The sequence below is a fragment of the Nelusetta ayraudi genome, unplaced genomic scaffold (genome assembly GCF_046127955.1).
Source record: "Nelusetta ayraudi isolate G7.1 ecotype Tasmania unplaced genomic scaffold, CSIRO-AGI_Nayr_v1 ptg000095l, whole genome shotgun sequence".
Classification (NCBI taxonomy): Eukaryota; Metazoa; Chordata; class Actinopteri; order Tetraodontiformes; family Monacanthidae; genus Nelusetta; species Nelusetta ayraudi.
In genome coordinates, this window is record NW_027466145.1 from 281,504 (window position 1) to 297,758 (window position 16,255).

The 16,255-nt window shown below is 46.9% G+C and overlaps 1 protein-coding gene across 2 annotated transcripts; it reads right to left on the reverse strand.

Moving 5' to 3' along the window:
• Window positions 1-688: 688 nt before the first annotated feature.
• adgre5b.1 (adhesion G protein-coupled receptor E5b, duplicate 1) lies at window positions 689-14,780 on the reverse strand. Of its 2 annotated transcripts, none has more exons than XM_076047747.1 (15): window positions 14,452-14,780; window positions 9,264-9,392; window positions 8,747-8,884; window positions 8,496-8,539; window positions 7,219-7,332; window positions 6,922-7,087; window positions 6,701-6,820; window positions 5,879-6,078; window positions 5,633-5,806; window positions 4,618-4,812; window positions 3,652-3,869; window positions 3,396-3,554; window positions 2,312-2,480; window positions 2,109-2,210; window positions 689-1,667 (listed from the first exon to the last, which is right to left on the reverse strand). In XM_076047747.1, exons 1-15 carry the CDS (start codon window positions 14,483-14,485, stop codon window positions 1,626-1,628), a joined length of 2,004 nt encoding a protein of 667 aa, XP_075903862.1. In that variant the 5' UTR covers window positions 14,486-14,780; the 3' UTR covers window positions 689-1,625. The 2 variants fall into 2 exon arrangements, with proteins under 2 accessions (XP_075903862.1, XP_075903861.1); XM_076047746.1 differs by having other exon boundaries at window positions 6,701-6,823.
• Window positions 14,781-16,255: the final 1,475 nt, after the last annotated feature.

Here is a 16,255-nt window from a genome sequence, read left to right on the forward strand (position 1 = left end):
GAAAAAAAAAAAACATAGTACCAAACAACAAAAAGTAGAAAAATAAGTTCATACCTTCAACTAGAAAACAAATAGTAGAAAATGATGGACAGAAACACAACAACAACAATAACAACAGGAGTCGTACATTCACAAGAGTGCTGCATGAAGCATACAACTTTTTCACCATGCGTGAATTAACAAAGACAAAAATAACATCAAGGGTCACAGGTGGCGTACAGCTGCATTTAAGAACCACGGGACTGTTTCCGTGTTTAAACAAAAAAACAGTTCACTGTAACACAAAAGCAATATGACAAAAACACATAAAACGAAAAAAAGGAAAGTGCCTCCTCTTCTGGTTCCATGAAACGGGAAAAAAAAAATCAAAGTGTTCACATTCTGTGAGTGAAGCCGGTTCTTAAAGTGACAGGAAGTCTGCGCTCCAAAAAGAAAACAGAGGAAAAAGTGCATTAAACAATAGACTACCATTCAAGCTCATACAGTCACTGAGAAGAAATGGAAGGTAACAGCTTAGAGGAAAAACAATGGAATTTCATTCCACAGATAAAGCTTAATAACCATCGCTTGCAGGTTTATCACAGGGACGGATCTGTTTTTTTGTTGTTTTTTTTCATGACTACAGCAGTGATGAATGTCATGAGAAAATAAATTCAACTACAGGCCAACGTGCAGCATTAAAAAAAAAAAAAAAAAGCCACAAGTGATTCAAATCTTCACTCATTTTGTTGTGAGTAAAAAGCAGATCCACCCTTGACATAAATAAGGAACTTTCTATTAGTGCATGCTGCAAACACTGAGAGCATCCTCTTCTTCTTGAATCACCGTCATCATCATCACCATCACCGTTGCATTTTTTGCAAGCCAAAGGTATGAAGGACTTTACTGTCCTCGCTTGGAAATAAATAAATGTGACTCAGCATCACCTCCCGGCGCTCCGAAGGCAACATGAATTAAATTAAGGTTGAGACACGTTCTGACAACCATGATGTCTCCTTCACTCAGACCGCTCCCAATTAAAAAAAAAAAAAAAAAAAGCAAAAAAACGTATTACCATCGCCCCTTCTTCCGTATGAAATGTCAGTTGCGACCTCTTACAAGTCGCTCTGCCATGAAAGCATTGAAAGTCATGAAAACAGAATGAGTGAGGAAAAGGAATCAAAGTACTGAGGTAAAGTGTAAACTCCCTGACCCACTATCACCACCACCACCACCATCATCATCATCATCATCATCATCATCAACATCAACACTGCATCTTCAGTGCTCCGAACGAGCCGGAATCCAAAAACTGACATCTAATACATCATTACAGTTGCTGCATTATTATATACTGATTCAACTTCAACAGGAAAAGTGAGATATGTAAATATATACTTTATCTCTCTATCTATATATATATTTCCCTTTAGTTGTCATTCAGAATAAATCTCCTGTTTGTTTTTACCTAAAATTTCAGATCTATATAAAAAAGCAGTTGTACAAAGCCAAAGATTGTTTCTGACATTTTTTTTTTTTTTTTTTTTTTTGGTCTAGTCATATCTAAATCTTTGAGACTACAACTGTGATTATTTGCGCTGAAAAAGACGATCGTCCACATCCGGGTGAGGGATGACGTGAGGACTTCATATCTGGGACTCTTTCGTGGACTGTGCACTCCGAGAAGCCTGCGATAAAAGACACACACACACACACACACACACACACACACACACACACACACACACACACAATGTTCAGCAATGTTCAGCTGAGGTGTGTTGCAAGCAGTCAGATAAAAGCCCAACTGATACGTTCAATATTCTAAAAACACTATTTAAGTAATGAACTTACTAATTAATTTCATTTATTTTTAATTGTACATGGACATAGCAGTTATTTTCAGCATGGTACTGGTTCCTCCGCACCTCAGCTGCAACTTCTAACTATTACATGGTTGCATTTTGCCTTTACTACGTTCATAGAGTGTTTTGGAAATGCACACTTTCTATTTTGGCAATGTTTTTTTTTTCCTCTGGCGTTTAACATTCAACTCGGATCTGATTGTTTTTTTTTACCACATATATTTTGAAACCCCCACCCCCGGTAGAGTGTTTCTCGTGACAGACCTGTGACTGGCTGCTGGAGGGGTTGCTGCTGCTGAAGTCCGAGTGCCTCTTCTTCTGCGGCATTCGGGAGCAGGCAAAGAAATAGGCGTACTCTTCTCTCACCTGCAGGGGGCAGCAGAACACCGGGAGGAAGAAATTAGAGCTCGCCCCGAACGCCCGCCCGCCCGCCTGGGAAGAATCCGCGCAGGGCCGTGCAGACCTACCTGTTTGGACAACAGGCAGTGCATGACGAAGACCAGCGCCCCCTGCAGGCTGTTGAGGACGGTGAAAATATACGCGACCGCTATGTTGTCCTCTCTGAACAGGAAGGCCCCAAACACCCACATCAGACCCAGGATGCACATCTGGGCGATGGCCGTCACCGTGAACATTCTGCAGACGGAACGAGAACGGGCAGAGTGGCGAAGAACAACAAGAGAAACAGGAGATAGAGGGAGGAAAGAGAACATGGATGTTATCCAGAATGATGCAGTCTCTGGAAAAAAAAACCTTCCAGACTCCCCCGCCCCGGCAGGCCCTTCAGCAGAGTCACAATACTACAGACTGTCGGAAATCTTTTTTTAACCCACTCTAAAAAAGGGAAAAACCCAGAAGGAACTGCCCTGTTTCTTTGGAAAACACAGCAGTTTTTTCTCATCAGATAACAGATCTGTTTAATTCCCACAAGACGGCTGGCCACGAGGGCAGTAGAAGTTGAGACAAATGGCTTTTGCCGACTGAGTGAGTGACGAATAAACAACGTGAAAATGCCATCCAATCTATTAAGACCGGCTGCGGTTTCATTTTTTCTTTTCCCATTTCCAATAGAAGTTACTGCGACAGCGTGAAATTAACCACAAATTAATCACAGTAATGGAGGCGCCCTGGGGTCGTCCTTCTCCTGGCCAGAAACAAAGAGGAGATTCCTGCCTTTGTCCTGTTCTTCAAGTCAGAGGGACTCAAATTAAATCCTGAACCGGTTCCGAACATAGATTTGGATGTCAGCGGTAGAATTTCAGGACCTTTTTGCAAATTGCAGTTCATCCCAAATTGAAAATTAGTGCTGGGTGTTTAAGGAGTGATTAAACAAAATGTAATTTGAAAGAAAATAATAATAAACCACAAATACAGAGAAGAAAATGCAAAACATCTGCAATGGCTTCATTGACAATCCATGAATCTGAATTAAGAAGAGAAAGTATCTCACTAAACCTTCTGACCCTGCATGTCACCCGAAGAGGAACAAAAACAAGTGGCAGTTGCATCGGCGGACGAACCAAGCGCAAGAGAGAGAGAGAGTTGACTGACTTGATTTTGTGCAGCTTGGGCAGGTCCGGGTTGAGGCTAGAGAACTTCTGGGCCAGCCTCCAGACAGTGACCACAAAGAAGATCACATTGAAGACGATGACGAGGCACACAGGGCCGAAGAAGCTCCAGATGAGGCCATCTTCCAGCGACAGCCAGCAGCTGGTGAGGGGGGTGGGGGTGGAGTCAGTGAGTCAGTGAGTCAGTGAGTCAGTGAGTCGGTACCGGCGAGCAGCTGCAGACGAAGGGCGGGACTCACTGCTTCTCGGTGCCGTAGCCGCCCGGCCTGGAGGCGGCTGACACCACCACGATGAGCAGCGGCGCCCCGTAGCCGGCGAGGAAGAGGTAGAGCGGGCGGATGGTGGTGTTGAAGACCAGGACCACCATGCGGTACAGCTGCACCCCCTCCAGCAGCATCCAGCTGAAGACGCCCAGGAAGAAGAAGTGGAGCATGGAGGCCACGAACCGGCAGCCGCCCTGCAACACCATGGAGGAGGACGAGGAGGACGAGGACGAGGACGAGCAGGAGGAGGACGAGGACGAGGACGAGGACGAGCAGGAAGAGGAGGAGGAGGAGGAGGAGGAGGAGGAGGACGAGGACGAGGACGAGCAGGAGGAGGAGGAGGAGGAGGAGGACGAGGACGAGGACGAGCAGGAGGAGGAGGAGGAGGAGGAGGAGGAGGAGGACGAGCAGGAGGAGGAGGAGGACGAGGACGAGCAGGAGGAGGAGGAGGAGGACGAGGAGGACGAGGAGAAGGAGGAGGAGAGGAATGAGGAATCTTCTAACAAGAAGAATTTGCATTTACATTATAGTCTCCGTAAATAGTCTGATAAAAAAAAAGACAGTGAACCAAGCAATACAACCAGCATCACTCCCTCCTTTATTTTCATTTCTTTTGGATTGTTTTGGTCTGTATTTGTTCATCATTCCAAAGACAGCTGTTTTTTTTATTGTTGCTGTTGTTGATTGCATGCCCTTTTTTTGTTTTATCTTGATCCATTGAATGTGTCTTAAATGGAAGGTGAATCCTAACAAGCATTTTTACCTCTGTGGTTTTTTATTTTTACAAAAGGTGATGCAAATAACTTCTCAGCTTAATCACAAAATCCTCAAAATCCTTTGCTGCAACTTTAACGCTGATTATTGCAGGAACCTTAATTTAAAAGTTCACAGCGAAACAATGACACCGAGTTAAAAGAGGTCAACGGTGTTGTGCTACTCTACCTGTGGCTTGGTCTGGGAGATGCCGGCCAGGAAGAAGAGGTCGGCCATGAAGAGGCAGATGCAGAGGTGGAGGTGGATGGTGGTGCGAGTCCCTTGGATGGAGCGGCAGAACTTGAAGGTGAGGATGCAGAGGACGAGGCACAGCAAGGAGACGGCCAGGCCGATCTTGGTGACCAGCAGCAGGCCAAAGGTGTGCTGGGGGAAGAGAGGAGCAGGATAAGTGATCAGTCCTCACCGTGACCTACCGTGACCTTCACACTCACAGCACTCCTTGCGAGCCTCAACCGAAACGCTTACCTCCAAACCTGAACCTCCAGGTAAAATGGAAGGTGACGCAATTGAATAGACGGATTGAATTTATTCATTTCTAACAGTGATTATAAAATAATGCAAGGAACGAAGGTAATAACACATATATAAGATGAAAAAAGGAAACAAATGTGATATAAATACGCTTGAACGGGGCACAGGATGAAGAATGGAGCTCATCTTGTCCTCCACCTTCCTTGTAATTATTATTGTAAACCAGGATTTACAATAAACTTCTAAGACTTTAAAAACAAATATCTGTGTGTGATAGAAGGTCACTTTTGTGCCGTTGTTCACAATAATAGGTTTGTATTTAGTTACATTGTTGCTTTTTTGCTTATTTTGCACTTGGGTTTAGACTTTGACTTTGTTCTTCTTAAACAATTGTGAGTAGAAAAAGGGGAAGTATTTGATTATTTTCGTACTGTTAAAATGTTTTGTATTGTAGTTAGTTAATTGGAAAAAGGCATTTATTTGCCTAAAGTCCTTATTGTTTGATTTACCATGATCATAATCAAAAAATTAAAGGCAAAAATTCCTAGATTATTCAATGATCGGCACGTTTCAAGTGAAAATGATCGGCATCGGTGATGTTCGCCCTGTATTTACTGGGTATCGGATCAATACCAAAAACCCCAGTGCGGCCCAGCCCTCCCAGTTGGCCTAACAAGTGTGGGCCTGCTAGGTTGAACCGGGGGCCTCCTACCTCCATGGGGTAGAGGGCCATGAGCACAGCGAAGCTGCTGAGGTGCGAGCTCTCACACACGGTGAACGTCTGGTTGGAATTCTTTGGCTGTATGGTACAGCCGGCAGTGGACCAGCTGCCCTCCTTGGTCCAGTACACACAGATGAACTCAACCCGCTGAGGCTCTTTCTTGACCTGTTTTGCAAGGAAGCACGTGGTAAATTGATGGGCTGGAGACGGGGGACTGGACGACAGGGGGCGCTATACCTCCAGGTGTCTGAAGGTGACGCTGATGGGGCGGCTCAGGTTCGCAGTGGACGGGTTGGACACCACCACCGACACGACTCTGGAGACCAGCTGGACGTCCGGCGCCACGCCGTCTTGCTGGTAGCTGCTGAGCTCCTCCAGGGACTGGTTGGAGGCGGCGGAGAGGTTGGTGTAGCTCAGCAGGGCAGCGTAGGCGAAGCCTGCAAGGAGAAGACGTGGTTAGAAACGGCAGGGTGGGGGTGTGGTGAAGAGGAGCAGAGAGGAAGTGCGGAAGAGGAGGAGGAGGAAAAAGAAGAAGGGGGGAGGAGGAGGAAGAGGTGACGAGGATGAAATGGAGGAGGCAGAGGAAGAGTTGAGAAGAAGGAGAAGGAGATGAAGAGGAGTGGGAAGAGGAGGAGAAAGGAGGTAAACTAGGAGGAGAAATAAGAGGAGGAAGAGGAGGAAAAGGAAGAAGAAGAAAAGGAGGAGGAAGAAGAAGTTGTGGAGGAGGAGGGAAGTAGAGGGTGAAGGAGGAGGACAAAGAGGAAGAGGAAGAGGTGGAGAGGATGAAATGGAGGAGGCAGAGGAAGAGTTGGAGGAGTCAGAAGAGGAGAAGGAGAGAAAGAGAGGGAGTAGGAAGAGGAGGAGAAAGAAGAGGAGGAGATTGAGAAAAAGTAGAATCAGAAAAAAGAAGAGGAGGAGGAGGAGGTGGAGAGGATGAAATGGAGGAGGAAGAGAAGGAGATAAAGAGAAGGAGGAAGAAGAGGAAGAGGACAAGGAGGTAAAGTAGGAGGAGAAATAAGAAGAGGAGGAAGAAGAGGAGGAAGGGGAGGAGGAGCCTACCGGGGTAGGATTCAGTTCCAGCTGCCGTTGTCCAATCAGTGTCCAGGCTGGCCTTCTCCACGGTCAGGTGAACCGGTCCGGTGGGTGGGGCTTGTCCTCTCTCTACCGCGATCTCTGCGTCTACTGGCGTCAAGACCACACAGGAACCGCAGCGTCGTCACTCAGCGAGCTGCGCGGCAACAACAGCGCCGGTCGGTCTGCAGGTCGGTCGCCGATCTTACCGGTCTGCCGGGTCTCCAGCCTGGTGCGGTTGTCCCTGAGCTGCGGCCCGATGAGCGCCACGGCGTTCTCCACCGTCGCCAGCAGCTCGCTCACCTCGCCCGGGTCGTCGGCAGTGCCGCCGCCGCCCACGTCAGCCAGGACGCCGTCCACGGCCGTGAAGAGTTTCTGTTGGCACAGGAGCGAGTTGTAGGCACACGCGAGCACGAGTGTGTGTGTGTGTGTGTGTGTGTGTGTGTGTGTGTGTGTGCGCGTGTGCGTGCGTGCGCGTGTGTGTGTGTGTGTTTTCTGCTGCTGACCTCCAGGAGAGCTTCTCCTTCACCTTTGACCTCAGATGGGGGCAGTCTGGGCTCAGACAGAGCCAAGCAGCTGCTCCTCATCATCAGCACCACGTTGGCCAGGCCAGCGAGTGACTGGGAAAGAAAAAAAGAGGGGAAGGAGGAGAAGGAGGGCAAGGAGGTGGCGGGAAGGAGGAGGAGGAGGAGGGGGGAGGTGGGAGACGAGTCTGTTCAGTTTGACTTATTGCAAAGTTTGTGCATTTAAAGACTCCCGTGTCACAAGGGGTCACGTGTGGTCTCTTCCAGATATGCATTGATTGCTTTGTACCGCCCACTAATGACTTTTTCTTTTCTTTCTTTTTTTTTTAAACTCGTGCAATTTCTCTGAAAACTCGTGAATTACTCTGACGGGTGTCCTGACACAAAGTTACAAATTGTCTCTTTTACTGTGCTGGTTGTTTTACCTTTTATTGTTTGTAATGTACTGTGGCCATGGGCACTGAAAGTCCAAGACTCATTTCCTCCTTAAAATAAAGTTTATTCTGATTATTCTGATTTTGTTTATTCTGATTCTGTTTATTCTGATTCTGACAGTGGTTCTGCCGCACCGGCCGCCGTTTAGTAACCGTCCCGTGTCGTCTCGCCACGTTCTCTACTCAGAAGGTTTGTGCTCAAACACACAGTTTTGGTGCAGGGTCCCTCTGTGATGTCACAAAGAGTAGTGGTTCCCCTCCCTTAACAGTAACAGACCCCCCCCACCCCGACTCCACCCCAGCCAGGTGTTGGCTCCTCCCTCCCTATTTCTTTTGGTTCTCTTTCCAAGTTGTGAACTGGGTTCTGAAGGAGGCACCAGAATGCAGTGTTTTAGCAGAAGGCTGCAAACAGAGGGCCAAGTACACAGTTTTGGGTTTTTTGTTTTTCTTTTGATAATTAATCAAGTGAGGCTGCTCCACAGGAGACTGTGATAAAAAAAAAAAAAAAGCAATAATAAATATCTGAAAAAGGCCAAAGTATGGGACATTGATGACGTACACTGTAGTGAATGTGGAACACAAAGACTTTATAACAAGAAACTAAACAGCATCAAAACCGGCTGATGCATGAAAAGACTAAGTTTAATATGAGATCATTATAACATCCAAAATTGCCCCAAACTCTAAACTAGAGAATGCATTTTTAATATTTGGTATGTTTTTTTTTTTGTTTTGTTTTTGTTTTGTTTTTTTAAATTAAACTAAAATGTTTTTTTTTTTTTTGGTTTTCCACTTTGCAGAGAAGCTAAACAGTCTCAGCCTCACCGATGCAGGACCCTGGTCCACATTGAAAATGCTGCAGTCAATTTCTGGATGGAGGGGAACAAAAAAAAGAAGAAAAGTGAGGTTCATGGTCTGCAGGGTCCGTTGGATATTTCATCATGTCGCTCGTGGGTTGTGTAAGCAGGGAAGGAGTCAAGAGAAGGAAGCAGCACGGTGCCGCGGCGACAACCGCGACACAAACCAGGACACAACACACAGTTTAAGGACGACAAAACGACGGCACGTGCACCTACTCGAGCACTTTGTGGCATTGTTGCCATAATTGCTGAATCCTTCCTCGCAATCGCACCAGTAACTCCCGTTGAGGTTCTTGCACTTCCCTCGCTGGCCACACAGCTGCGCGTTTTCTGCCTCTGCGCATTCGTCTCTGTCTGTGCAGGGAAAAAGAAGTGAAAAAGAAATTGAAATTTTTTTTTCATTTCAATCCAGGACTGTGCTTTGCTGTTATTTCAGCTTCGACGTTTATGATAAAAAAAAAGGGAAAAAACTAAATAAAACTATGCATTGACAATGTACATATGTTAACCACATGTTATAAATTAATTACAAGTCTAATTCTAATTATTTTTCATGCATCCAATGCTTTAGCTCTTTCACAGCTGTCAAAAAGTTGCAAATACTTTGTGGTGACAATCTCCGAAGTGTCTAAACCAAATTTGCGTGTTTTGTGTTATAAAAACTCTCTCAGCAAGTCTTGTCTTGGGACGAAAGTGAGAAGCCTGGAAAGGCAACACAGAAACTCTCTCTCACCTCTGCACAAGTTCTGGTTGTCCTGGGAGGGTGTGTATCCGTCATGACACGTGCAATTGTAGCTGCCGACCAGGTTGGAACATTTTGCGTTTACGCACGAGTGAGAGTTGACTCTGCATTCGTCGATGTCTGAGAGAGTGACGATAATGGGTGGGTCAGAACATTCATTCATTCATTCATTCATTCATCTTCTATACCCGCTTCTTCCTGAGGTCAGGGTCACGGGGGTCTGCTGGAGCCTATCCCAGCTGTCTTAGGGCGAAGGCAGGGTGACACCCTGGACAAGTCGCCATTTCATCGCAGGGTCAGAACCTTTTTTCCCATCACACTCCGAACACACACACACACACACACACACACACACACACACACACACACAGAGGCTCACCTTCGCACTTTGTTGCTTTCAATTTGGCGACTCCCTTGTCAACGTAGCCTTCCTGACAGTAACAGGAATAGCTGCCCTCCGTGTTGTTGCAGTTAGCGTTAGCCCCACATATGGAGGGAGCTTCCTCACACTCGTCATTGTCTGCAGTTTTTCATCAGGGGGGAAAAGGGGGAAAAACATGCAAAGGGATAGGATGCACTTTAGTTATCTACGATAATAGGTTCAGAATAGATAGATAGATAGATAGATAGATAGATAGATAGATAGATAGATCATTACCAACACAATCATTTTCCCATTTAGACAAGCCTTTTGGACAGTCGAAGTCAGATGAACATTTTCCCAGCGTGCACAGCAACCCTGCAGAGGGATGAGAACAGATGGGGACAGATGAAGGAAGGCCGAGTCTCAGCGACGCTGCAACAAACGGGGAGGACACGATGGCACAAAAGACCTTTCCTGTGACGTATGATCAAGTCCAGGTTTGCCAAGTTAAACCAATACGCGCTAAATGCAGTGCGCACTCATATGGCATTCATTTAATTAACCAGCTCACGCGAGAGCAGTGCTATGAGATCAGAGCAACGCATTGGCGGTTGGGGATTTATAAAAAGAAAGAGAGACGCAAGATGCGTCAACTAAAATGCACTGTGGACCACTAGCAGCCCCTTACTGGGAGAGGTCAGCTCACTGCAGCAAATACTGAAGGGCAGAACAACTGCTAGAAGTTCTTCTGCCAGTCAAAACTTTCATCAAGACAATTAAAACCTTTATCTTACAGACTAGGGTGTTTGTATATAAAATTGCAAGTAATGCCAGTTTTATGTGAAGAAAAGACAAAAAATCTGGGCCAAAAAGGTGGACAGCAGATCTGAACAAGCTATCTTTTTTCTCCTCCCAACCCAAATGTGAATCGTTAGAATCACATTACAGCCAAGACTGTAACATAATTATCTGTGATATATTTCCAGTCCCGTCGAGGCTATGGAGGATATGCATGGCGGACGTAAGATAAATATTTACATATCAGCTGGACACTGGTTACCCAACACTGTTCACCGGGGTGATTTCCTTCCAGACGGGCCGTTTCATCCTCCCTGTAATCTCTCTTGTCAGGTTGTGAAACACCGCAATCTTTTTAGCAGGTTGTGTGTTTCCAGCACATACAAGTTTATGCAACCCCACCAAACAAAGTCTACACTCTCAGGGCTTTACCTTCAAATAATAGGAGCATGTCATTTAAATGACGATTGTTGTCAACCTACTGAAAAGATACATTGTTGTACCTAAATGTAAAATCTAAATCACCTAAAACACACATTAGTTTTGGAGGTGACGGAGAACTTTTTTAACCACTGCTTATTCATTCCTCCTCTAACTCATTTTACATTTGGATTTAAAACACGAATGAGAGAAAATTACATTTTGACCAACATAAAAAAAAAAAAAAGATCTAGCCCCAGCCGTATGAGCACAACTTCCCGTCACTGTAAGCTAGCTAGCAAGCAAGCGGGTGCTGTTAGCTGGCACACAAATGCAGATTTGTCCCTTTCGTGATGCCGCCAATGTTGTTGCGAGTGTGAAGTTTGCAATTGTGTCTAATTTGCCGAGCCTAGCTGCCGAACTGGAGCGAGGGCTAACCTCAAAGAGCTCAACCTTGGGCTTGAATGGGCAGTTGAAGAGGAGACCTCTGGCCTCGTCACCTCGTAAAAACGGCAGCAACATTCTCTCAACTTTTTGTTGTCGTTCCAACCCCCACCACTCCTTCCCCCGGCAATGCCGCTTGAGGAAAACCAGACCAGAGGTTTTGTCTCTCTCTCTCTCTCTCTCTCTCTCTCTCTCTCTCTCTCTCTCTCTCTCTCTCTCTCTGTCTCTCTCTCTCTTTCTCTGTCTCTCAGCCAATTTGTCACACTGGCGCGTCTCCGTCCAACTCTATTGAATAAACGACCGGAGAGACGCGTAGAGCTAATAAACACACAGGGGCCGTGACTGTGTGCTCGGCTCGCTGAATGAGAGCAGTTGTTGTTGTGCGTCATCATCATCATCATCATCATCATCATCATCATCATCATCATCATCATCACCGCGCGCTCCGCGGGCCTCACTTCTCGCAGGCCCGCTGCGTTACAACACTGTGGCCGCGCGGTAGTTAATAAACAGACACAAACATTTATAAACGCAAGTCAGCGAAGCCGCTCCTTCCCTGCGCACATGTATTAAAGTGAGTACGGCGGAAAATGTTTCTGCTGAGTTGAACAGCAGTGGCGTCGCTTTCCGAAGAAAGCAAATCTTGTTTTCGCGGTTCTTGTTCTTATTGTACGGGCAAACTACGGCCCGGGGGCCATATGCAGCCCGTTAGGTTTTTAAATCCTGGCTGCTGAACTTGAAACTATATTAATAAACCTTACCAATGTTTTGGTTTCCCTGCGTCCTTGAGTTTTCTGCCACAGTGATGATGATGATATCCTGAAGAGTAACAGAACTCTAAATCACTTTTAAATAGCAGTAACTGTTCATTAGTTCAGTTTCTAGTGTTCAAAGAGTCACTTCAACACAGAGGACGTCAAAGGGATGTTTTGTTGTAAAGTAAAGTTTTTTTTACTCATCCCATGATAATTAATTTTTTTTTAGAACCCGCCGCGGCCCACCAGTCAAAAGGTTTGCCCACCCCTGGTCTAGAACCTTCTGGCCAACGCGCCAGTGTAATTATATTTGGCCCACGAAGCAACACAAATTCACCAATAGAGCTGGCCTGCCAGCATACAGCACATGTACTAATACTGCATATCCCAGAATGCTCTGCTCCATCAGGACAGGACATTCATTGAAGGGAATTATCGCTACTTGATTGTTTTATCGTTGTTATTTTACTTTTAAATTCATCATCAGCATCATCAGCCCGTGGAAGGAGGTTACTGTTACTGCACGGACATTCAAAACGACAAAGCAGCACCTAGAATACAACTGAGGACACACACACATTGTCTCTTGACAGTTTCATTTAGGGCAAAAAAAACAAGAAATTGCGCCGTTGTCGTTGCCGTACGTGGTGTTTTGCTCATGTGTGAATGAATCCAAGTGCAACTTTTCATTCTTTTTTTAAAAAGGGTTTTTCTCACCTTTCACAAGATGGAATTTCGTGCAGTTTGGTTTCGACACCATGACGACCCAAACAGTGTTGCAGCAGATAAGAAGTCAGTTTAAAGAGCACACCACAAACAAAACACACATCACGAGCGCAGCCCCACTTGATTTTTTGTTGTTTTTTTTTTAAACCTGACTCATTATTTTATCTTTGATTTAATAATTAAAAAAAAAAGACTGCAAAGATGCAGCGTGATCTCCGTGGCTGGTTTGTGGTCTCAGTTGAGTGTGGCTCCTGTTGTGTGTGTGTGTGTGTGTGTGTGTGCGTGCGTGCGTGTGTGTGCGTGCAGCTGGGAGCAGAGCGGATGACACTGGCGTTTAATTCTTTCCTGCGCGAGGCGGAACAGCGTCCTACAGCCCATGTGTCAGAGTCATTTCCCCCCCAACGGGTCGTCGCACCAGTGTGGCGACCGGCCCCAAAGCGTCGACCGTAAGTGTGGGACTGTTGTAAGAGTCACTGTCCCTGCTTTTATTAGTTGCATTCACATAGAAGTGAAAGAAACATGACCTGTTGGTGCGTGACGAGCTTCACGAAAGTGCCTGAATCGGCTCTGTTTGTCGTCGCCACCAAAGCAGCAGCAGCTCCTTATCACAGCCGCGCTTCTCCACAATTTCTGTCTAAGCAAGGTGAAAGGCCGACCGACAGCAGTCGAGCATCGACGCGCTTGGTTGGACATCGAAACTATGTTCCTCTGGTTTTTGGTCTTTTGATTTTCACTACCCTCATCCGACGTGAAGACAGAAGTCACCAGTTCTCTTCTGTCCCCTGTGTTTGTTTGTAGATCAACGTAAATGCACATGTGCATATGCTTGCATTTACCTTCTTTTAGCCCCTTATCTGTTTGTGGCTACACAACCCAGTGTGTATGTTTGGGTTTTTTTTAATGATTTTTTTTTTTTTTTTTTTTTTAGATTAAATTTCAGCCGCAGTTCATCTTTCCATCCTGCTAATATAAACCAAAGTGGGGTGTGACTGAGTGGAAACATGTCATTTGGAGCAAATGAATGAACGTTCAAAACGCCGCAGCCTGTAATTTTCTGTTGCGGCGGCGGGGACGCTGGGTTGTGTTGGTCGTGAATGTGTAAAAATACGCTCGCACTTGTGTTTGAAGTCGACGCTTCTGAGGCTGATGGACCCATCCGGGCTTCGACTCGGGCTTCATTCAGCAACAGCAGTCAGTGTGGGTTGCTCAACAGTGCCTGCTGACGCCCGTCCGTACCGCAGCACACACACACACACACACACACACACACAAACACACAGCAGGATGGGTTCACTGCCAGCAGACAACTCACTCATGTGGCCCATGTGGGCTGCAACCAAAAGAAAAAAAAACTCTTTTTTTCACTTTTCATTTGAGGCCGACCTCATTGAAGAAGATGAGGAAGACAACTGGCGGCTCTGAACGCAGTCGTTCTAAATGGAGAGCCACTGTGCTGTGGAGTTGTGCTGTCGTGTTGTTGTGTTACCGACTGAAAGGAACAACCATCAGGTGTTCTGGACTTCTGGACTTCTGGACTTCCTCAAATCTTTTTCTGTCTTCTCTTTTCTTTTTCTTTTTTGCATTCCGTCCATGACACACACACACACACACACACACACACACACACACACATACACACACACGCAGACACATGTCTCATTCACAGACTCACCCAGAGCCAGCAGCTCCTTCTTTCCGAGCCCCATGTCACGTCTTCCCTGCTTCCACTCTTCCGGCCCTGAACTGCTTCACTCACTCAAACGGATCCGGTGGAGGGAAAAGATGTAAATCCTGCCACAGACTTCAGAAGCAAAGGTGACCTTCAGAGTTGTGGACTGAATTGAAACAAATAGTTCTGAGTCCAAAGTGGGTAAAAGTCCAGAGTTGAAGGAGTTGCCAAAGGGAACTGTAAGGTAGAGAACAAAAAAAAAAAGCGGGTCCTTAATCTCTGAGAATGAAGCTTCCTTTGCTGCCTTCCTCTCCTTTCAGAATCACACAGTTCTTCTGACCCAGGCTCCTCCCAGCCAGCCCCCCTCCCCTCCCCTCCTCTGCCATCCTCCCCCCCTCCTCTGCTTTCCCTTTCACGTCACTCCCTTCTCGCCAGTTACGTCCTGTTGGACAAACGGTCCTTGTCAGTGGATTTTGTTGCTGGTTTTCACACTGGTTTATTTCAACGTGGTGGCGAAGTGACCGGTGACGTTTTGTCCACGTCTCCTGCTGCTGTTTTTCTCCCAAACTCCTGCTTTGTTTTGTTTTGTTTTTTTTCCAACTTTCAGCTTCTTTCTCTTCGTTCCACTGCTTTTGCTAGTTCTGTCTCGCGTTACTTCACCCCCTTTTATTTTCCCTTCGCTGTGTCCCGGCGAAATGTGAGCACGTTGCCACACAAACCACACAAACTGGCGCCGTATCTCCTCGCTCCCCCTCCTCCTCCTCCTCCTCCTCCTTCCCCTCCGCCTCCTGCCCTCCCTCTCTTTTTGTCAGCGCCGTCTTTCACGTTTCCCCTTTTCTTACGCTCCATCGAGCTCTATTTCAGGAGCTATTCAGAAACCTCTCCTGAGAGAAGCGCAGCAGTGGAGAGGGGAGGCGGGGGGGGGAGGTGACGGTGATGACTAACTCTCAGTCTAAACAGCTGCTGCTGCGCTTGAGGTTTGCCAGTAAGTGATCTGAAAGGCGCTCGGAGACTCGTCCTCCTCCTCCTCTTCTCTTCCTCCTCGGTTCCTGTAGTTCTGCTTTGTTTTCTCAACCACCCTGCGCCTTCCCTCAGGTGCAGTAAAATCAAACCGGAGCAGAGACAGAGGCCAGATTTCAGTTTTCTCACATTGATGACCGGGAACGGAGCTCTCTTCTCCTGCCACCATCCAGAAAACTTTAAATAGCTTGTCAAAAATGAGAATGAGTGGAAATAGTTGTTTGACTGTTTACTATTATTGTTGCAATAAACTGGGCGCTTGTCCAGGTTGTGACCCTGCCTTCACCCCAAGACAGCTGGCATAGTGTGCCCTCGTAGCCCGGACGGATGGACGGATGGACGGACGGACGGACGGCTGGATGGATGGATGGATGGATGGATGGATGGACGGACGGACGGCTAGATGGATGGACGGACGGACGGCTGGATGGAGGGACGGACGGACGGCTGGATGGATGGATGGACGGATGGATGGATGGACGGACGGACGGCTGGATGGATGGACGGACGGACGGCTGGATGGATGGATGGACGGACGGACGGCTGGATGGATGGATGGACGGATGGATGGATGGATGGACGGATGGATGGATGGATGGATGGACGGATGGACGGACGGATGGATGGATGGATGGACGGACGGACGGCTGGATGGACGGACGGACGGCTGGATGGATGGATGGACGGACGGACGGCTGGATGGACGGATGGATAAATGGATGGATGGATGGATAAATGGATGGATGGATGGACGGACGGACGGATGGATGGATGAATGGATGGATGG

Bases quoted from the DNA above. Each gene is read 5' to 3' on its own strand.
- adgre5b.1 (XM_076047746.1), bottom strand. From the start codon at position 14,485: ATGGGGCTCGGAAAGAAGGAGCTGCTGGCTCTGG. The intron at 7,088-7,218 runs GTCAGCAGCAGA...CTGTGCCAACAG, and splicing joins AAGGAGAAGCTCTCCTGGAG to AAACTCTTCACGGCCGTGGA. The intron at 5,807-5,878 runs GTATAGCGCCCC...CTTGCAAAACAG, and splicing joins TCACCTTCAGACACCTGGAG to GTCAAGAAAGAGCCTCAGCG.